The sequence below is a fragment of the Vombatus ursinus genome, unplaced genomic scaffold (assembly GCF_900497805.2).
Source record: "Vombatus ursinus unplaced genomic scaffold, bare-nosed wombat genome assembly UNPS02010769.1, whole genome shotgun sequence".
Taxonomy (NCBI): domain Eukaryota; kingdom Metazoa; phylum Chordata; class Mammalia; order Diprotodontia; family Vombatidae; genus Vombatus; species Vombatus ursinus.
The window spans coordinates 3266515-3289074 of NW_020950547.1; the positions used below are offsets into that span (position 1 = coordinate 3266515).

Here is a 22560-nt window from a genome sequence, read left to right on the forward strand (position 1 = left end):
CAATCATCCTTAGTGTTGTTTAAATAAATTGCAGAGGAAGCATGTTGCTAGGGGGCGGCATCTTCCTGTAGCTAATCTCTTTTCTAATAGGTCAGAAACGAACCCCGCCCTCCTCTTGTCAGTTACCTAGAGGGTAGACTCACTGCTCTGTCACTACGGGTCGCGGAAATTCGGAGCCCCGCCCATCCGGGCTGGGTTGGTAGGGAGCGGGTCTTGTTTGTGGATCCTGCTCTCCGATAGGCCCAGACGGCTGCTCGTTCTGGACCGGTTGCCGGGGTGGGCACGTGAGAAGGAGGCGGCGTTCGGCGGCGACCATGGCGGGAGGAATGAAAGTGGCGCCGGCGCCGCCGGTCGCTTCCCGGTCCCCGGGCTGGGGGCCCCGGGGCGGCGGGGCGGCCTGGCTGCGCTTGCTTCTCGGCGGCTGCCTCGTCTGCAGCGCAGGTACCGCCCGGCGCGGCGGAGGCGGCGGTGGCCGGCGTGATGCGGCCTTGGAGGGGAAAGGGACGGTATTTTTAGGACGGGGACCAGGCGGCCGGGCTTGTCTCCGGGGCGTGGCCGTTACGTTACCCCGCGAGGCCCTCGGGGCACCGGTGGGCGGTGTGCTGGGGGCCGGTGCGGCAGTGGAGAGGTCCCCCAGCCTAAGTTCAGGCCCAGAGAGAAAAAGGACCCGACCCAGGGGTCCCCCAGCTGAGAAGTAGCGGAGCCGCGATTCGAACCCGGGGCTCTGGCTCCATGTCTCCCCCGTCCAAAGCGGAGGCCTGGACAGCGGAGAGAGCGCCGGGCTCAGTCGGGTTTCTTCCATATCAGAATCTATGATCTTCTCAAGCATGGACAGGGTCCCGGGCTACATCTGGGCTGGGGGGAGGAGGAGGAGAAAACGCGCTTGCTTCTGGGAAGCAGGAGGGAGGAAGGTTGTCCCGATCTGCCCCAGCCTAGGGCAGGTGCCCCCATGTGCCACCAAGCCTTGACCTGAAATTCATCCTTGTCCAATGGAGCAGTGCTTCGTGGATGTTAGGCTTTGGGCTGGTACTGATAACCCTATCCCTTTGAAAAGTGGGCAGAATTGGGTGAAGAGTGGTGCTTGAAGGCTCTTTTTGTATTCTGCTTTAAATTATAAATTATAATTTATAAATTAAATTATACTCACTGGAGAGAGTAGAACCTCAGGAGCAGCTGTGCTATTTCCCACCAGGCGTCCTCTTAGTGGCTGGCTGCCATTCCTTATCATCCTTACCCCCTGGGTATCTCACGTTGTCCAGACTTCATGCCAGTTGATTGCTGTGTGCATTATTAGACTGTCCTGGAAGAGGCACTGGAGGATGTAGAAATAATGATGACAAAATTTCTGCCTTCAAGGAGTTTACAGTTTAATACAACAAACATTTATTAACTATGTACAAGTCGCTGCAATACTAGCAACATAGGACACTCTGAAAAATGTAGTATAAGGTAGAATGTGATACAGCAAATAAGAGAGCTATACAAAGTGCTCTTTACTAGGAAAATTTGAAGGTAGGTCGAACACTTAGAGGAATTAGGGATGGTTTGTTTCGTAGAAAACGTGACATCTGAGCTGAGCCATGGAATACGAGAAAGATTTTTAGCAGATGGAAATGAAGTAGGGTTGTGAAGGGCCTTCACAGGAGAGGTATTGAATCTGTTAATCAGTAAGTTGGCAAACATTGTTTAAATGCCTACTGTAATACCAGGAACTGTGCTAGGCACTGTAGACACAAATGCAAAGGATGAGGAGACCATTCCTATTCCATAGGAGTTTTCATTCAGCCAGGGGAGACAACACACATTCAAATAAACAATAAATGCAAACTAGGGAGGGAGGGCTGGCTGGCACCTGCACAAGTGCAAAAGCCCTGGAGACAAAGTGCTATCGGTTTGCCTGGATTGTAGAGAGCAGAAATGGAGTAATGTGAGGCTGAGAAGAAGAGTTGATGCCAAGTTGTGAAAGGTTTTAAAAGGAGCTTCTAGTTTATCCTAGAGATAATAGGGAGTCATTGGAGTTTGTTGAGTTGGGGAGTGACATGGTCGGATCTGTGTTTAAGGAAAATCATTTTTGGCGTTGGATGGAGAATTGATTTGAGTGAGGAGAGACCTGAGGCAGGGAAACCATCTGGGACATCACGCAGTAATGATGAGAGGTAATGAAGACCTGACCTGAGGTGGTGGCTGTGTGGGTAGAGAAAAGGGGTTGATGTGAGAGATGTAGAGATAGAAATGGCAAGAGTTGGCAATTGATTGGATGTGTGGGGCAAGGGGAAATAAAACGTAGAGGATATCGCAAAGCTATGAGCACAAGAGATTGGAAGAATGAAGGTCCCTACCACAGAAATAGGGAGGTTAGGGAAAGTGACAGGTTTTTTGGGGAAAGATAATGAATTCTGTTTTGGACATAGTAAGTTTAAGATGCTTCTGGAACATCTAGTTTGAAATATCCAGTAGACATTTGCTGATAGGAGATGGCAGTTCAGGGAACGTGGGGATTTGGAGAGATCTAAGTCACATTCCTAGAGATAATTTTTTAAAACATTTTTTTTCTCAACTAACCAGCATTTATTTTCTCTTGATCCCACTTCTCCTGCTCCCAGAGGGGGAAAAAAAGAAAAAAGAAAACCATACCTTTGTAGCAATTATAAACAGTTAAGCAGAACAAATTCTCAAACTGGCCATGTCCAGAAAATATGTCTTATTCTGTATCTTTTCCACACTTTTGTATCCTGAGGTGGGGAGCACCTGGAATCATGAGTAGGTCATTCCATTGACAATAGTTCTTAAATCTTTCAAAGTTGTTTGTCTTTACAATGTTGTTATTCATTGTTCTGATTATATTCATTTTACTCTGCATCACTTCATACAAACCTTCCTTGGTTTCTCTGAAACTGTCCCTTTCATAATTTCTTATGATATAATTCCATTACATTCATATACTATAATTTATTTAGCCATTCCCTTGGATTTTTCTTCTTTGCCTATTCTTCAATATTCCCTCTTCCACATGCTCATGCTGTTCCCTAAAGCTCACCCCCAATGCCACTTCCTCTGCAAAGCCTTTCCTCCCGACCCCAGCCCTCAGCTAGAAGTGACCTCTCCCATCACTTAATAGCCTTTATATTGCTCTTCTACATTTATATTCCAATTTGCATCATATGATTTGCATCATATCATAACTCCTACCAAAAAGAGCTGGGGAAGTCACAAAAGACTGCCTGGGTCAACCATAAATTCATGCTATTTACCACTGACAGCGGGTCGTTCTACTAATCTCTGATGGACTTCCTACTATACTACCCACAACGACTGTTTCAAACCTTCTCTCTTCTCCAGCTCTCCCAAGTCTTAGGTTTCTACATTATTGAGAGTAAGGCCGCCTCCTCCACCACTGCTGCTGTATATTTTTGTAAATATGGGTTCTTTTTTGTCTTTGATCTTTTTGGGATATAGGCTAGTAGTGGTATTTTTGGGTGAATCAGAAGGTGTGCAGTTTAGTGGCATTGGGGACATAATTCCAAATTGCTTTCCACAATGGTTGTACCAATTTACAACTCTGTGAACAGTGCATTAGTGTGCCTGTTTTCATACAGCCCTTCCACAGTTTGTCATTTTCCTTTTTTTGTCATCTTTCCCTATCTTATTTTTGTGAGGTGAAACCTCAGAGTTGCTCTAATTTGCGTTTCTCTAATTATTGGCTATTTGGAGCATTTTTCAAAGGGCTTTAGATAGCTTGGTGCATAGAGATGATAATTAAACCTATGGGAGTTGCTGAGATCAGCAAGAGAGAGAAGAGGGCCCAGGACAGAACCTTGGGGAAGTTGGAGATAGGGGACATGATATGGACAGTGAGCAGTAAAGGAGACCAAGAATGTGTGATAAGGCATGTAGAAAGAGAACTAGGAGAGAGCAAAAAGTATCCAGGACAATATGGTGGTCAACAGAGATGTAAAGAAGGATAAGGACTGAGGAAAAGACTCATCTGATTTAGTAATTAAGGGACCATTGGTAACATCAGAGGGAGCAATTTCATTTGAGTAATGAGTTCTGAAGCCAGATGTGAAGGGTTGAGGAGTGAGGACAGAAGTGAAATAGGCTAGTGTCAATCAGTGGTGTCAAACTCAAATAGAAACAGGATCACTCAATATAATAAGGATGTGTGCAGGCCACATATTAGTTTTAAAGTGTCATATCTGTGTTTTATTATTTTTTAAATATTTCACAATTACATTTCAATTTGGTTAAGACCCTACTGGGGGTAGTGGTGGTGGGGGGTGTTTGACACTTCTGGTGTAGACAACTTTTTCTAATAATTTAGCTGAGAAGTGGAGCAGGAGGGTTAAGGATGGATTAAGGACAGTAAGATCGGATAAAGATTTCTTAAGGATGGGGGATACTTGGGCATGTTTGAAGGCAGTAGAGATGAAGCCAACTAGATAGGGAGAGGTTTAAGATTAGAGAGGAAGAGGAGGGAAAGGCAACTGAAGAAGATAGGAGTAGATGTATGGAATCCAAGGTTCCAGGTAGAGGAGATGACCATGGCAAAGAGAAAGGGAGGGGATGTCAGCAAGAGGTTCTGAGAGGACGAGAAGGGGGAACTCATAGCCAGTGGCCTCAATTTTCTTGGTAAAATAAGAGTTAATAATGTAAAGTTAAGCTGGAAAGGCAGGGTGCGGCCAAATTATAAAGAACCTTACATGATTTTTAGAGAGAACCGTTATAGTTGAGTTGGAAGCCTGAATTAAAGAATGACTGGATGGCAAAGAAGGGAATGCTGTGAGTGTAAATGTCTAGAGGTGTTTAGCTCTCCAAGAGACATGGAGGGGCTATTGGACAGTACCTGGAAGAGATGGCATAAGAGCCAGGAGGTGTGAGGTCAGACTTTTGGCTAAAAATATTGATGGGAAAAGCTGGGGCTGGTGGAGGAGGCGGCCTTACTCTCAATAATGTAGAAACCTAAGACTTGGGAGAGCTGGAGAAGAGAGAAGGTTTGAAACAGTCGTTGTGGGTAGTATAGTAGGAAGTCCATCAGAGATTAGTAGAACGACCCGCTGTCAGTGGTAAATAGCATGAATTTATGGTTGACCCAGGCAGTCTTTTGTGACTTCCCCAGCTCTTTTTGGTAGGAGTTATGATATGATGCAAATCATATGATGCAAATTGGAATATAAATGTAGAAGAGCAATATAAAGGCTATTAAGTGATGGGAGAGGTCACTTCTAGCTGAGGGCTGGGGTCGGGAGGAAAGGCTTTGCAGAGGAAGTGGCATTGGGGGTGAGCTTTAGGGAACAGCATGAGCATGTGGAAGAGGGAATATTGAATAATCCTATTTGATGGGAGCATGGACTGTGTTGCGTTGAGTAGTGTGACATAAGGCTGCAGTGTTAGCTTGGTGGCAGATGGGGCAGGCAAACTCGTTAGGAGTCATTGGAGGTTTTTTGAGCAGGCAAATTTGGTGACATATGTGCATTAATTTGGTAGTGGTATATGGGAAGGATTAGAGTAGGGTCATGCCTCAGGAAACTGGGAGATTCGAATTGTGATTATTGCAGTACCTATAGAGGAATTTTTACATGTACACATACACACACACACACAGGTGGGGGGAGCAGGAGGAATCTGGGGGGGGAACTAATTAAACCATATTGCTCCCCTACTCAAGAATGTTCAGTTTCTCTAGGCTAAAATACAAACTCTTGAGATTGGCATTTCAAGTCCTTCCTAGTTTAGCTCCAGCCTCACTTTGCAGGCTTGCTTTTATTTTTTAATATTTTTTTCCCAATTACATATAAAACAACTTTTAACATTCTTTTTTTTTTAATTTTGAGTTGCACATTCTCTTCCTCCTTCCCTGCTCCCTCCTTGAGAAGGCAAGCAATTTGATATAGGTTATATATGTACAGTCATGTAAAACATATTTCCGTATTTGTCATGTTGTGAAAGAAAATACAGACAAAAAAAAAACAACCCCAAGAAAAATAAAGTAAAAAAGAAAAAGTATGCTTCAGTCTGTATTCACACTCCATCAGTTCTTTCTCTGGAGGTAGATAACATTTTTCCTAAGTCCTTTGGAATTGTCTTGGATCATTGTATTGCTCAGAATAGCTAAGTCATTCACAGTTGATTACTGTACAATATTGCTGTTATTGTGGACAGTGTTCTGGTTCTGCTCACTTCTCTTTGCATCAGTTCATGTAAGTCTTCCCAGGTTCTTCTGAAAGCATCCCACTCATCATTTCTTATAGCATTGTATTCCATCACAATCATATACCACAACTTGTTCAACCATTCTCCAATTGATGAACATCCTTTCAAATTTCGGTTCTCTGCTACCACAAAAAGGAGCTGCTATAAATATTACTGTACATATGGGTCCTTTTCCTTTTTTTTTTTAATCTATTTGGGATACAGACCAAGTAGTGGTATTGCTGGGTGAGAGACTATGCACAGTTTTATGACTCTTTGGGCATAATTCCAAATTGCTCTCCAGAATGGTTGAATCTATTCACAACTTCACCAGCAGTGCATCAGGTCCCAATTTTCCCACATCCCCTCCAGCATCTATTATTTTCCTTTTCTGTCAACCAGTCCATCTGATGGGTGTGAGTTCATACCACAGAGATGTTTGGATTTGCATTTCTGTATTCGATACTGATTTAGAGCATTTTTTAATATGATGGCTTTGATTTCTTTATTTGAAAACTGTCTTTGACCATTTATCAATTGGAGACTTGTTTTACACAGCCTTCTTCACCTTCTTTCCATTCTTTCCATTCAGCCCTCCTTGCTGTTCCCTGAACTCAGCATCCATCTCCTGCCTCCAAGAATGATTAGAAAACCTATAGAAATGAGAAAGGAGTTTAATGGCATATTATTATTATACTGTAAGAAATGACTAATGACAGATTCGTAAGAAACCTGGGGATACATCTATGAACTGATGCAGAATGAAGTGAGCAGAACCAGGAGAACAGTTTACACTGTAACAACCGTGATGTAAAGGAAATCAGTTAAGAGATCATCATTGCAATGACCAGTTATGACTTCCAAAGACTGATGATGAATCCTCGTTGGGCAGAAAGAGGCATGATGTCTATCGACATAGCAAAGGTGCTGATTTGTTCAGCCAGACTTTTTGGTTATCATGGAGAGGGGGTGTTGCTTCCACTTTAGGGTGGAGGGGTATGAATTGATAAGTAGTGATTGTAAAAGAAGAAAAGAGTATCAATATGACATTTCGAACAACACACAAGAAGGAAGTTTAGAAGGAGGGGCACAGGCAAACAAGGCAGTTTTGTTATCATGTTAAATCGAGTGTATGTTTTAACAGTTTTATTTAATTTATTTATTTGTTTATTTTTTAGGCAATTGGGGTTAAGTGACTTGCCCAGGGTCACACAGCTAGTAAATGTCAAGTGTTTGATCTGAGGTCACATTTGAACTCAGGTCCTCCTGACTTCAGGGCTGGTGCCCTATCTACTGCACCACCTAGCTGCCCCTTAACACAGTTTTATATGGAACATGCCACCGGGTGGGGCCTTCCCCAAGGTCAGAGATGTGGACTGTGCAGGGGGGACAGTGTCCCATGCCTGGCTGCATCCTCTCCGTCTCAGAGCCCTTTTCTTTCTGGTTTTCCAAGGTTCAGCCATTCCTGCTCTCCCCTTCCCCAAACTGTCACATGTTTACTTCTCTGTTTACAAGTTCTGTGCCTGTGGTACAGGTGAGCATCCTGGTGAGGATGTCAGCAGCTGTTTTTTTGCTTGCACTTTGTAGGTGCTTAGATAGTATTGGGTAGATTGGATTCCGATGATTGCAAAAGATAGGCTCAAAAGGACTGGGGAAGTGATGGGATATGTGGAAGCCGGAAAGGAAGGGAGCATTAAAAGTGTCACTGTGGTTATAACCATGGGTGATGCCATTGAAAGAGATAAGTAAATCAAGATTGGTGGAGAAGAATCTTTTTTATTTGTGTGGTCCTTTCATGTTCATAATCCTAGTTGGTGTTCAAAAACCACCTACCGAGGGAGGTCAAATAGGAATTATTCCTGTTTTACAGATGAGGAGACAGATTCATAGAGGTTAGGTGATGTCACAGAACTAGTAAGTGGGAGAGAGGGGCAGGGTTTTTAATTTTTTTTTGTTTTTGGCTAGGCAATGGGGTTAAGTGACTTGCCCAGGGTCACACAGCTAGTGAGTGTTATGTGTCTGAGACTGGATTTGAACTCAGGTCCTCCTGACTCCAGGACCAGTGCTGTATCCACTGCACCACCTAGCTGCCCCTTTAAAAATTTTTACTCCCCAAATATACCACTTTTCCCTCTAGACCATGATGCCTCTAGTTGGAATAAGATACAAACTCATACTGATTGGTGTCTTGTGCATTGTAAGGCCTTAGTACTTGTTGACTAAAAGGAGAGTGACCACTATCTGAGCTGGTGACTTATAAGTTCTAAGATGCAGAAGGGGGAAAATCTCTGGGGTAAAATGAATATCATAATATCAGACCTTTTGAGGTCACTTATATTTTAATGAATTTTGCACATAAGTTTAGTATAAAGAGTCATTGACTTCCAAGAGAGAGATCTTGCCAAGGAGCCAGATTCCTATCTGTGGTGAGAGAGAAGCTGGGCCTGAACATCCAGGTAGCTTTCTAACACATAGACCAGGCTGTTTAGAGAAGGCAAAATAGTGACTTGGGTAGGGGAGAGGGAGGAAAAGCATTTGTTTGTCATTTGGCCTTTTAAAATGGGGCACACACGGTGCCAATGTTGGGCATCTTGCCAGCTTTTCTCTGCAAACGTCACAGAGTGAACTGGGCACTAACCTGGGTTGCTGAAGTTTCAGGCCATAGCCTGTGCGGTAAGTTTCCAAATATTGGCTCCTTCCAGCGGCCTTGGCATTCTTTGCTCTTTGACCTGCAGAAGCAGACAAATGCTGATTTCTGTGGGACGCTGTGATGAGGGGGAGTCTTCCTCACCCCCTTGTGCCACCTTCTCTCCCCCCCCCCCCAGTTTGGGCATTGTGAGAGCCTTTGGAAAATAGAGACTGGATTTCAAGGGATGATTTAATTCTGTGATTTCTTTTATTAGTGTCGTAGGCATAAGTCTTCCTTAGGGAAATGTCATCTGAGGTTTTTTGAGCTAGTTTAGAGACAAATAGAACTTTTGTTGACCTGACACTTTTCAAAAGGCCTGATGTTATTGCCATATGTTATTTGTATCTGACTGCACTCTTAAGAATATCAGTGGATTTTAAAGTGTGTCATTCTGACATTTCTTGGTACTATAGGAGAGAAAGAGGGTGAATAAATAGGAATTTTGGATGAGCTTTAGTTAATAGGTGTGCATGCTGCTCGGGGCTTTAATGAATCAACTGAAAATGATTTGAAGTAAAATATTATAGCTCCTGGACTTGTGTATGACATTATATCTATATCTATATCTATATCTATCTATCTATATATATATATATTTTTTTAAATGTTACCTAGCAGCTCTCTTGGGCAATTAAGTTACCATTGCAGACCTCAGTACATTTGTAAATGGAGTCAAGCTGTCCTATGTAGCTTCAGAATTCACTTTTCAGAATCACTTCACAACTGATTCATGTTTGTGGGTTCATGTTCTCTCAGTACTTTCATGGACTTAGCGTTAGCAAATAGAATGGACATAAGGTTTTGTGAGAATTGTGTCTTCTGAAATATGATCTTGGAGGAAAATAGCAGCTTACCAACCATTTTCCTCTGAGTCTAGATTTAGTCCAGTTGCTGGGTTTAAGGAGGTTAGCAAAATTCCTGACAGCCTGGCACTTATATTGAATTTTTAGCATAGCAAGACCTGAAATAGCTAAAGTAGGTGCCAAAAAGTGATCTTTCTAAACCCCTCTGCCCCATCCCCCATTATCTATGATGTCATGTAAATTAAGTCTCTGAACCAGCTGGTTCTCCTCTACTCTCCCTTCCCTCTCTACCTTTAGAAATTTCTTATTGTACTTTCTCTTAGGGAGACAGTGGGAAACACAGACGGGTTTTAGACACATGAGTAATTCCCAAACTGTTCCTGACCTGTTGGGCTGATGTCCCAGGTCCGCTTTTTTCCTATGTGATTTCTGGGTTTTCAGGCATTTGACTGGGATTCCTTTTTCGTTGTGTTAACAATCCTTGCACCTGCATCCTCAGAAGATCATTTTTGCCAGGATGCTTGCTGAATGCCTCCTTTCACAGGACTGTTTCACAAGCTGAAAATCTCTACCCAGGTTTGTGGACAAGGTGCCGTTGCTTGAGCAGGAGGACAGAAGGGAGGCCTGGAGGCAGCAGAGTAGCTGTCTTTGAGCACCAGATTGACTGAGATTCAAGACAATTCTGAAAGAATACGAGCTGTTTAATGAAAGATAATAGAAGCAGATGTGACAATTAGCTTCTCCTAAGCTCTTTGGGATGGAACAAAAAGCTAAAAAATTGAACTGCATTAAAAATCAATTACCACTGCCTTATTGTAAGTGAAGAAAAATTCCTTAGCCTGCCCAGGAGATTGTTGAGAGAAAATACACGTTCGCCTGCTCTGGATGATTGAATATTTAAAAGTCCAAATTAATGGTATTTGTCAGAAATTGTGATTTTTGCAAAGTCAGACTTTTTACCTTATTGAAACTTTCTGTCCTTTAATGTATTTGCCATCCCTAGTTCAGAGATAAAATACAGACTTCAAGAAAATGGCCATTTTGTTCTTTTTTAATGGAATGTTTATCTCTTTGCTGTGCTTAAACGTTTTCTTTTCCTTCCTTTCTTCGTAAAGCTGGAATTGAAGTACAAGTGGTGATGCTGCAAGAATCCCGATTTTATTATGAGACCAGTAGTCAGCAGTTCTGTTATAAGAACACTCTTGTCCCAAGGTGGCACGAGTTATGGACCCGGGTGACGGTAAGATGCCTCAGTCACCATGCACATTGTCAAGATTATATATTTGTTTAGGCCCCTAGGATAAGACATTTATTTCTAATAACCTCCTTAGCATTATTCTAGATCCCGCCGTTAATTAGTGCATATTAACTGCCCCACCTGGCTCATCACTGCCAGATGCTGTGAGTTGTTACAATCATAATTATTATGTGGGGGATCTAAAAGAAATAGTGACAGATGGTCCTCACTCTTGAGGAGCATAGACTATTCTGTGTTCCTTAGTGTGTCCTTGTGGCATACTTCCTCCCTCTCAAAGACCGCCCTCCCAGTTTCATAGACCTCTTTCCTTTGTTGAGCTGGAGACTATTGTGTGTCCATGCTGATATAACCACCTTTGACTGGCTGTTCCTAATTCTGTTTTGATTTCACATGAACATAATTTTCATAAACATACTGAGTCCACTCTGTCCCCTCAGAAGAATTATTCTGGCCATTTATTCCATAACACTATCAAGTCGGCTGGCAGCCCAGTGTGTCTGGATCGAATAGTAATTGAACAAAATGAGTCCTTTTGGAAATGGGTGCCTGCTCTTCCACTTAGAGGCACTCTCGCTGCAGCTAAGTGTAGCAGCTTATGAGGGTATTAGTCATGTTGATGATTAAGGTGATTTGGTGGTTGGGTTTTTTTAAATCTATTTTTCTTTATTTTGTTATTTGATGTAAAAATCTCAGCCGTTGCAGAGCATGTGTGACCAGCGTGTCCCCAGAACCAGTGATTTGTGGCAGACAATGAGGAGAATCTTACCACCATAATGGGAATCATTTTCAATCTTCTGGGCCTGGCTGTAACCTGCCATTTTGCTTAATGCTCTTGCCCCAGGTTTTGTAAAATCTTTCATAGATAGCTGTATTGATGACCCCTTCAATTTGAAGACTTTTTTTTTCTCTGTAACTAATGGTAGTTCTGGAGACACTGTAATAATAGAGTTAGTCTCACACATACCTCTCTGTTCCATGTTGTTACATATAAAAAACATTCTCTGTCAATTGTTGGGTTTTTTTTTTTTAAGTTACTACACCTTTCAACACTTCTGATTAGTCTTGTGGGGAAAGCTCCAGTGTTGTTGATGTTTTAGCATTGTGCCTATGCATTTGTTGACATTTGAAATTCATCTTTCCTTCCCTTCTCTTTCTCCCCCTGAACCCACCTGAATTCCAGATTCGGGTAAATAGCTCCAAAGTGGTGAGAGTTACGCAAGTGGAAAATGAGGAGAAGTTGAAAGAACTGGAGCATTTCAGTCTCTGGAACTTGTTCTCCTCCTTCCTGAAGGAGAAGCTGAATGACACCTATGTCAATGTGGACCTCTACAGCACCAAGGTCTGCCTCAAAGTCGAGGTCCTTGAGAAGGACACGGAGTACAGCATCAGCCTGTCCCGAAGTAAGCCTCCTCGCTGCTAGGGACTTCTTTTCCACCTTAGGGAACTTCAAGGTCAGGAATCTCAAGGACAATCATGAAAACGAGTGGGGAAGAAGTCGGCCTAGCAGCACCCCATCTCAAACAATCCCACGAAATTGTAATCATCAAAATGGTTTGATGCTGGTTAAAAAATAGAGAGCTCAGTCAGGGGAACCAATTAAGTATATACTGGATAATAGAAACAGAAGAACCTAAGTGGAAGACCTTGGCCAGTGGAGGCAGGAGTTGCTACTTGACCAACACTGTTGAGAAAACTGGACAGGAGTCTGGCAGAAATTAGATTCAGACCAACACCTCACGAACCAAGTACCAAGATAAAATCCAGATGGATACATAACTAGATATCAAAGGTCAAATCATAGGAATTAGAGGAGCAAGGAAGAAATCACTTTACTGGGCTGGAAGAAGTTCTGAGCTTCAGAGATTCTGATTAGTTTATCAGAAGACTCCATCCCCATTAGCACACCACCCCCGGGCTCTAATTGCTGCTAGTCAAATTAAATCTTTCACTGAAGACAGTGAAAATCCCGTGATGGGTTGGTCATTACCTCTTAGGTAATTTTATTAGAGTAGAGAGCACTCTTTAAAAAATTTTAAGTAACTTTTTGTTGAAATATTTTGTTTTTATATCACCTATATTTCCCATTGTGATCCTCCTAAAGAGTAATCCTTTATAACAACAAATAAAAACGTGGAAAAAACCAGTTTAGCTAAGTTAACCAACATATCAAAAAGTCTAACATCATATGCAGTGTTTTATATCCACTTGTACAAAGAAACTGGGAGAGGGGGAGGTACCTTCTCATATCAAAGAGGATTCTTAGAGCTTTCTCAAGACTCACTCCTTGACAAGGTCTGAAGATTTATATTCCTGACTGTTAATATCCATTTGCTGCTGTGTTATTTGCTATTCAGAGCACATCAGAAAGGTTGGCCTGATTCCTGCCCTCTCTGGAGTATTTACATTGAAATGTTTAAGCATTTAGAGGAAAAAAATAGATATTTAAACAAAAAGCAAAGGTAAGATTCAAGATTAACATTGTACCTAAGAAAAGAGAATATTTTCATGCTGCAGTCGAGTGGTGTTGGAGTCATTAGGGTCTGGTCAGAGGGAAGGCAGCCAAGGTCATGCTCTCTCAGAGAAAGGATGTCCTCAGGGTGATCCGCTGGCTTCTGGAGTCTGTGGTTATTTCAGAGGACGCTTGGGATGGGATGCCACCTCTACCACCGTTGATTACCCTGCCAGCCGTCCTGAGGAATAGTGGCTCTTTTGTCGGTGTCAGGTCTGGCCTGGTTTGGGATGCTCAAGGTTGGAGCTGTTGAAGTATCTAGTGTGCCACTGAGGCCTCTGCCCAAGCCCAGTGATAGTAGGATGGGATTCACTGTGGCCTTTTCTAGTGCAGCTATCCTGTTAGTGAGAAGTGTTGTTGGGAAGAGAAAGGTGCCAAGACAGGGACTAGTGGGGGCTCCTGACATCAGGATCTGAACCCAGCCTGAGGGTGACTCAGAGCTTTTGAACCCATAGTGGAGATCCCTTGTGACCAGTCAAGAGAAGGGCTGATGGCATTTTACCCAATTTCACCTAATAGGAGTCTCAGTTTTTTAGGTAAGGAATAATGAAGATTAAAAAAAAAAAGTTCTTCAAGAAAGTACAGGATAGGCAGAGATCTAATTATTTTATCTCTCTGGAAACATGCCTTGTTTCCATGAGCAGCTAGGTGGTGCAGCAGATAGAGGCCACTCTATTCTAGGGGTGTGGAGTCAGAAAGACCTAAGTTCAGATATGGCCTTAGACATTTACCGTGTGACCCTGAGCAAGTCACTTAAGTTCTGTTGGCTTCACTTTCCTCACCTATAAAATGGGGGTAGTAATAGCACCTACCTCAAAGGGTTGTTGTGTGGATCAAATGAAATATTTGTTCTTTCTCCTTCCCCTGGTGTTTACACTGCTATTTGGATGAGTTGTTTTGTATTTTCTTTATAGTCTAATATGGCTAAAAATGACTTTGTATTGTGTATTCCCTTAGATAATCAGTCTTTCTTTTAAGTATATGTTTAATTTTTTTCCCCCCAGGATTTGACCCCAAACTCTTCCTAGTTTTCCTCCTTGGACTTTTGCTTTTCTTTTGTGGGGACTTATTAAGCAGGTAGGTTGCCCTTCAGGGTATGCAGTTCTTCTGGGCTCAGAATTAAATTGCTTTGCTATTTCCATAAAAGCCATAAACACTTTCATTCCTAATCGTAGAATTTATTTGGCTAGCCTCTGCCTGGTATGGAGAAGTCATTCATTTTCTAGTGTGTGATGTTTTTATTTGTCTTGTGTTCATTTTGATTGACAGCAGTGTAACTTCTTGATAGATTTGGCCATTATGGTATTCATCTACAGCTAGGAAGATTATATTAAGTTTTAAGACGGGATAGCCCTCAAAAATAATCTTGTGTAAAATAAACAAATCTTTTGTATATGATGATGTTCTGAGTCAGGCTGTTGAGTAGACTCCTAGGAACTTAGCTTTATAGTACTATGTGTGTGTAAGCTCTGTGTATAAGCATAAAGACTTACAGATGATTAAATAATAAACATTGAGCAAAGATGAAGGTAAATAGTAATAATTTATACTTTAGGGATCCATGTTTTCATAAATGTTATTTCCACCAATGCATATTAAAACCCCTTCATTTCTTAATAGATAGTTTCATGAGGATTTATCTAGTCCAACTTCCCTCTCCATGTTGGAATCCCTTCTATAATATCCCTGCCTGTCTCTCTGTGGACACTTGTAGTAACTAAGAACTCAGGGGAGGCTGTTGAGCAGAAAGTTCTGGAAGAGACATTGAGGAGACCTGTGCCCTAGTCCTGGCTCTACCTCTGTTCAAGACCATTCATTGTTGTGTGACCTTCTTGGCTTCTCTGAAAGTGGATAGTTTACTTGCCTGCTCTTCATAAGCAGGATTTTTGCTAAATCCAGGTGAGGACGGGCGCACAGGAACAGTGTCTCTTTGAAGGGCCTTGCATTTCTAATGCTAAAAATCCCCCATTAAATCCAGTACCCACTGCTTTGGGCTGGACTTCTGGTCTTGAAAGACAAGTTTTAGACACAGATGTACCCCCACTGGCTCTTCTTGGTTTTGTTTTCTTGTTTCTAGCTTTCGATTAATCTTATTGCACCAATTCAGTTCAATTCAAGAAACATCGATTAAGTGCCCTCTATGTATTAGGCACTGTACGAAACATGTGACTTCAGAGACAGAAATGAGACAGGCTCTGCTCTTGAGCAGCTTACATTCTACTGGAGGGGATACAAGATATACATAGATAAGTAAATGCAAGATACAAAGTAATTTTAAGAGAGCCAGTGCACTTAATATCATATGACTAACTGATGGCATTTCGAGGCCTAATAATGAAAAATAAGGACATTTTCTCATAAATGTTTCATGTTCTCTAGGGAGTGATTGTGTACCAGTAACAACACTTAATACCTACAGAGACTAATTGATCTAGGGAATGTAATCCTTTATGCTTAAAACAAACCTAGGTAATGTCTTGAAATAATCTTCTCTTTGTAGAAGTCAGATTTTCTACTACTCCACTGGGATGAGCCTGGGGATTTTGGCCTCTCTGCTAATTTTAATTTTCCTGATGTCCAAGTTCATGCCCAAGGTAGGTAGAGGTGTTTCCATATGCATTTATTGGGGGTGGGTAGGGGGTACTGTGTACATGTAGCTTAAATTTAACATTAAATTTATTTAAAATAAAATAAATTTAAACAAAATAAAATTCATTTTAAATAAAATTTATTAAATTTATATTAAATTTAATAAAATTTCAAGGATCATGTTAGAAAATGGGAATTGGTGGTTGATTGATTTTTGGGTAATAGCCTTATCCAGAAAGGTATTTATTATATATGTGATTGGAGAAATTGGCTATCAGGTTTTTTTTTTTCGTATTTAATCTTGAGCTTAGTAGGCAGTGGAAGTTTCCCATTTCATTTTTAAAAATCACAGTTCCAGTTTGCTTCTCTTCCATGTAGAAAGTCTGTTGTGGTAACTTTTTGCTTTCACTCCTACCTTTCTGTCCTAGAAAAGTCCTGTCTACATCATCCTAGTTGGAGGCTGGTCCTTTTCTCTGTACCTGATACAGCTGGTTTTCAAAAACTTACAAGAAATCTGCAGGTTTTATTGGCAGTATCTTTTAAGTAAGTGTTTAGTCTTGCTATTCTATTTTGTACACACATTAAGATACTTAAGTTTACTTTGTTCTACAAACAGGGGTGTTGTCAGAGTTAAAATCCTCTGTGTGATTTTTATTGTTCATGTCTTAGCTGGTAGGTCCTCATGTATTTATACTCCCTGTACGATTATGTGCTATGCTTAAATTAAAATGTTTCTAGGGATAGAGCTTGAGTTTGTTTCATTTACATAATAGATGTATTTTTAGAGTTGTGAGTTGAATTTTTATAAATTTGATCATTTTAAGTATACTAGAGGAGCACAGTATCTGAAGAACCTTGCAATGAATTAATTTTTAAATAAAAGAATCCTTTGATTGGGCAGATAATCACCCTCTAATGTATCATTTGGGGGAAGCAATTTGGATTTCCATATATTGGGTTTTCTTAAAACAGGTAACTTGTTAACTCTTAACACACCAGAAACTTTGAGGGAGGATAAAGAATGGAGTGGCATCAAAGTAGACACATCTGACTTGGGAAAGAGAGGGATGTGGTAGTTCATTAGCTATTATTGGCTTTATGTTGCTTCCTGATTCAGTGCATAAAATATTCTCTACCACCACTTCCTGAACTATCCTTTCTATGGTGCATACAACAGATGATTCAAGTATGTCCCCCGATTGCTCTTCCTATAGGCTATGTCCTCATAGTTGGATTCATGAGTTTTGCTGTGTGTTACAAGTATGGACCCTTGGAGAATGAACGCAGCATCAACCTGCTGACCTGGGCCTTGCAGCTGACAGGCCTGTTGCTCATGTATTCTGGTGTGCAGATACGGCAGATTGCCTTTGCCCTTATCATCGTTGCATTCTGCACTAAAAACCTGGAATACCCCGTTCAGTGGATTTACACCACCTACAGGTGACTAGAAAGCAATGCCTGTGTCTTACTTGTTCATCCACATATGCAGTCAGCTAAGGCAGCAGCAGTGGGCTTATCGACAGACGTTGACAGTAGGGCCTTGTTTGCAAGTAACTGTTACTGGGTTATACTTTTCCTCTAGCATTTTTTACTTTTGCTTCTGAGTCTAACGTATCTGATATTTGGAATTCCCGCTAATTGTTTTTATAAAATAAACATTTTTCTTATATGGTGTCATTTGTTCCTGTGGCCACTAGGTGGTGCAAGATGCATCACTTATACACCATGTTGTGGACTCCTGCTTTTCCAGCTACTTCCTGTTGCCTGACAGGGTGCGTGGCAATATTCTTATCTCAGTATGTAGGTAAAACTGAAAGTAACCCACTGCTTATTACTGTCTTGCACAGAGTTATTCTAATATGGCAATGTTATCTGCAATCATTCATTCTGGCATTGATTATCTTTTTGAATGAGAAATGGACATGATAAGCCCTGTCAGGCTGAGAAACGGAATTAATCATCTTGCTGATCTGTGTCATCGTTCCCTTTTGTCTCTCCATTTGCTCTCCCATTTCCCCCATTGTGGTCAGAGAGCAGCACTGACTTCTGTGGCTGGCCCTCCTGTCCTAAAGTGGAAAGAGGTCATTGTGACCAAGGATCACCAAGGGAGACTTTGGAAAGGGTATAAAGTAGGCCTCACCTTCAGGACACAAGTTGCCAATGGCACCGTGAAGGGAGGTAGAAAATAAGGATGGAGATCCAGATGAATGTGATTAATCATTCACGGTATTATTTTGGTGAGCACAGAAAGGTGTATAAGGCAGCAGAAAAGCCGATACCCCCTCGTCTCCTGACAGAAGAAGAATACCGCATTCAAGGGGAAGTGGAGACCCGAAAGGCCCTGGAGGACCTCCGAGGCTACTGCAGCAGCCCAGAGTTTTCTGCTTGGAAGGCCATCGCCCGCATCCAGTCACCCAAGAGGTAAGGCAACAGCTGAGGGGTTTGGTCATGAGGTGATCTCGACTTCTGACACTTGATCATTCTCATCTAGATGATAGTGTGCGTGTCTCTTTAGCCTCCCCGCCCATCTTGATCCCGTGATCTAGGGAAAGTTAGGCCAATCTTCATGAGTTCAGCTGGAGCCAGCCTCCTCACAACTGAACACCACATGCCGCTTATACCTGTTGATTCCAACTTTTTGTAACATTGAGATGAGAGGCCTATTAAATTAAATCGTTTAATTCTTGCAGTGCTCTCAGAGCTCGTTTTTTTCCACTCAACTCAGGAGCAAGTGTACCAGTGAGTAAGTAAAGCTGAAACACTCACTGTCCTGCCAGCATAAAGTTTATAGTTTATAGGCCCATAAAACGGTAAGCAGCTGTAAATGTGTAGTGTTCCTTAATCTCTTCTTATCAGGATTATGGATGACTAGAAGAAATAGAGAGCTGCCGTGACGAAAGGAAGGCAGACTTATTACTTGTTGGGCATGGTCGAGATGTGGGGGAATCTGGGCCTGGTATTCCACTGGTCTCTCCATCTTCCTTTTACCTATGCCTTGATCTCCCTATCTGTACATTGAGCAGAAGCATGCTGGCTAGATTCACCATGGTTTAGGAACTCCCCTCGTGTCATGGTACTTTGTGTTTAGGCTCAAAGGTGACCAGAGAAGACAGAAGACAGTTTCCGCATGGCTGACTGCTTTCTCTGTGTTTCAGGTTTGCTGATTTTGTGGAAGGATCTTCTCACCTCACACCACGTGAAGTTTCTGTCCATGAGCAAGAATATGGACTGGGGAGCAATTTTGCAGAGGATGAGCTGTTTGAGGACATGTCATTTGAGGAAGAGGACGAGGAGGACCTCATGTGTAGCTCAGTCATACAGAACCATTTAGTGTCTTAGGTGGCATCTTGGTATTTTCACATAGACTGAATTAATTTCAAGGTGGCCAGAACTTTAACACTCTATGTGTGTGTGTACACTTGTTTCCGGGCCATCTGAAAGTGGCATGAGATGCTGCAAAGTTGCTGCTTTAGAGGCCTGATGGGCATCCCTTCTGAACCCTGGTTGGTGATCTGTGTGAGGATCTTATGGGAAGCTAGGGGTTGAGTCAACTAACCAAAGAATGTGGGCACTTCCTTCTAGATCAAGTGAGCTGTGCCTTCACCCTCCTCTCCCACTGCAGGCCTTCTTGCCCATGGTGTTCATGCCAGTGCTTTGATAGCCCTGGCATTTTGTCGATATCTTCTCTACACAAGGATTTTGTGTGCAGTTTGGCCCATCGAAGTGCTTTTCTGTGTGGTTGGCACTGAGGACCACCATTCTTTATAAGTGCAGAAATGTGTTCAGATAGAGGGTGGGGAAATTTTCTCAATCTCTGCTTCTTTATAGGGAAATCTACAGGTCTTTGGAAACTTCCTCTACTGCATTGGTGGTTTCAGGATGAGATTTTTATTTGGCTGTTTTGAGGAGAAGATGCACTTCTTTCTCTTGGCTTTTGACTGAACTGCATTTAAATTAAAAATAGTTCATGCTTCAGAGTGGCAAGAATCATTGGATCACACTATCATACTTGTCAGCCATTTTAAGCCTCATAAATCACAATGCTTCAAATTTTGATTAATTCCCTCTGGTTATAAGAGATTTTTTTTAACGGTTCTTTGTAGAACTTTACATTCCATCTAATGGTATCAGTTTTCATTCCCTTCCTTTGTTCCTCCCTCCAGGAATTGTCTATGGCTTTCCCCTTGAAGTAGTTACAGTTCATTTTTTCATCTGCAGTTTTGTCGGTCTTTTTTCCCCAGAAAAACCATTTAGCTTTGTCTGGGCCAGTTGGGGTGGTAGAGGCAGTGTGTAATTTTGTTCTGAAAATTTAAATACTTTTTCCCACCAGTTCCCCATTTCTCCCCTCAGGGGCCGCATGCCTTTGAGTCACCAGAGAAATCGCTCAGTATGCTACCCCGTCTTCCTCTTTCTTTTCCTGTTTAGTTCATCTCCCCTCCTCCTTCCCCAGTGCAGTCTATGGGAGCCAGTGGAAGAGGCATCATCTAGTCTATGGTCTTCTCAGAAGAGAATTTTTCTGCCATGTGCCTTCGGAATGGGGGAGTGGAGGTGAGGAAGTAGTTATAGTACTGCCAGGAAGAGCTTCATGATTAAAAAAAAAAAAAGAATCCCAAGCTATTCAGCCGCCACCATTCAGGGGACTAGCAAATTAGACCTGAGGATGTCCTCTCATTGCCCTTGAAGTTGATAGATAAGCATCGCAGTGATCTTTGCTCATGTTGTTGTGTGTGACTCTTTATCGTCTGGGATAGAGGGACATGAACCCCTCATTTCATGTTTTCTCACCATAAGGGAGACTCATGGAGTGGGAGCTGATCTGCAACCAACAGTGGGCTATTAGAAAAGCCTCCCATCCTAAGTTGGTCATTTAAGAGTGGCCAAGTTGCCAAGTGCCTTTTTCTTGTTTGACTTCCTATGATTTCACCTAAGAACCCCATGAAATTCAGACCTCTTGGAAAAGGAAATTAGTTCAGAAAATAGAAATCCATCAGAACAGCATGATCAGGGGAGGCTTCACACTCATTGATCCCATTGTAAACATGGAAAAGGCAGTTTGTGAAAGCAACAGTGACTCCAGAGCCGTCTTTTGGGCAGAGATTCTGAAATGCCTTAAGCTTAGCTGCGGACTTTCAAAATGGCAGTTCTGAGACTCCACCCTTTGTATGGCCAGTGGCATGATGCAGTAAAGGGAGAGAAGAATAAACAGTGGAGGAATGGGTTGTTGCTAACTGTGCTTCCCAAAACTGAGTAACCCTCAGGCATCATGGATAATCACAGGCTGGAAGTTCATTCCTGGGAAAGGGAAGCAGTCACACAGTGGAAATTGAAGGGATAGAAAAGGGACATGAGTACAAAAGGAATGTTGTGGAAGTCATGTCCAGTCCTGGATGCCCTGAGTTGAGTATATTGCTTATCTGGAAGGAGAAGGAGGAATGAGTTGCTCACTTAACCCTGTGGAAATCTTAGACGTCTATTTTCAGGGACTTGTCTGTATTTACAGTGTTTGGTTGGGACCCAGCATACTTTCTGGCTCATAAGTTCTCCCTTTGGGGTTAGCATTCAGTAGTATAGACTCTCTGATTAAACGAATTCACCTGCCTGGCTGAGTGGAGGGGTGGGGCGGGGGACCAAGGAGGGACGAGGTGGAGCTGGGTAATTAGTACCTCCCTCCAGAAAGCTGCTTTTGTGCAGAGGAAGGGTCCTTCCCGAGCTGGGAGTGCAGTAGGTTCACATTTGACATTATTTCTTTGGAAGGAGGGGGTTATTGTCAGTGTAGATGGCAGTTGGTTCCTGCAGCCCAGCTGAAGCCTCAAACAGTTCTTGAAAGTCAAGGACATGTGTCTTTTGTGTGCTGCCCTGACCCTGTTCCTCCTTACTCATTGTGTTCCTCTGCCCCAGGTGCTTCAGGGCTTCAGGGCTGTGTTGCAGAGATTGCTTGGCTTCCCCTCTGCCGCTTAGCCTCCTGCCTCAGTCGCTACTTGAAGCCCCCATTTAATTTTCTTTGACAGTTATAGCTTCTGCAATTTTAGCACTGCCTTGTCTCTGGGTTCCCAGACTGATTTCATCAAGGAGATAACTATGGAGTGAGCTGAATGTTGGAGCCCTGTCTGCTGCCAGTACATCAGGCTCTGCGTGGCAGACACCAGGCCATAAATTGGCCCAAGGGCACTCTGTCATCAACGCTGGAAATCTTACCTCATGTGGAGGAAACCATGTCTGCCTGGACCTGGAATTCAAGCATCATTGGACGTCTTTCCACACCTCATCAGAAAACCCTAGCAGCCTCTTTTAATCCCACCAAAAAATGAGATCGTTCTCTCTCCAGACCTTTCGCTCGTGAATTACTAGTGCAAAGGTGCTATGCCAGTGATGATCTTTGGATCTCAATGTTTCATTTTGTGTTAGTAATCACATGCCTTTTCTTCACTGATTAGTGAGCCCCTGTCCCAAATCCAAATTTATGGGTGTGGGTGCGTGCGTGCGTGTGTGTGTGTACGTACAATATGTATGTATGTATATGAAT

The 22560-nt window shown here is 42.4% G+C and overlaps 1 protein-coding gene across 1 annotated transcript; it reads left to right on the forward strand.

Moving 5' to 3' along the window:
* The first annotated feature begins 314 nt into the window (after positions 1 to 314).
* On the forward strand, positions 315 to 20672 carry NEMP1 (nuclear envelope integral membrane protein 1). The gene is made up of 9 exons (XM_027855055.1): positions 315 to 441; positions 10797 to 10921; positions 12120 to 12339; positions 14453 to 14525; positions 15949 to 16042; positions 16466 to 16580; positions 17252 to 17477; positions 18285 to 18458; positions 19193 to 20672. The coding sequence occupies exons 1-9, from the start codon at positions 315 to 317 to the stop codon at positions 19374 to 19376; spliced, it is 1338 nt and encodes a 445-aa protein (XP_027710856.1). The 3' UTR covers positions 19377 to 20672.
* The last annotated feature ends 1888 nt before the right edge of the window (positions 20673 to 22560 follow it).

Coding starts and splice junctions, on each gene's coding strand:
- NEMP1 (XM_027855055.1), top strand. CDS start 315: ATGGCGGGAGGAATGAAAGTGGCGCCGGCGCCGCCGGTCGCTTCCCGG. Junction 16,043..16,465: donor TGTCCAAGTTCATGCCCAAG/GTAGGTAGAGGT, acceptor TTTCTGTCCTAG/AAAAGTCCTGTCTACATCAT. Junction 16,581..17,251: donor TTATTGGCAGTATCTTTTAA/GTAAGTGTTTAG, acceptor CTCTTCCTATAG/GCTATGTCCTCATAGTTGGA.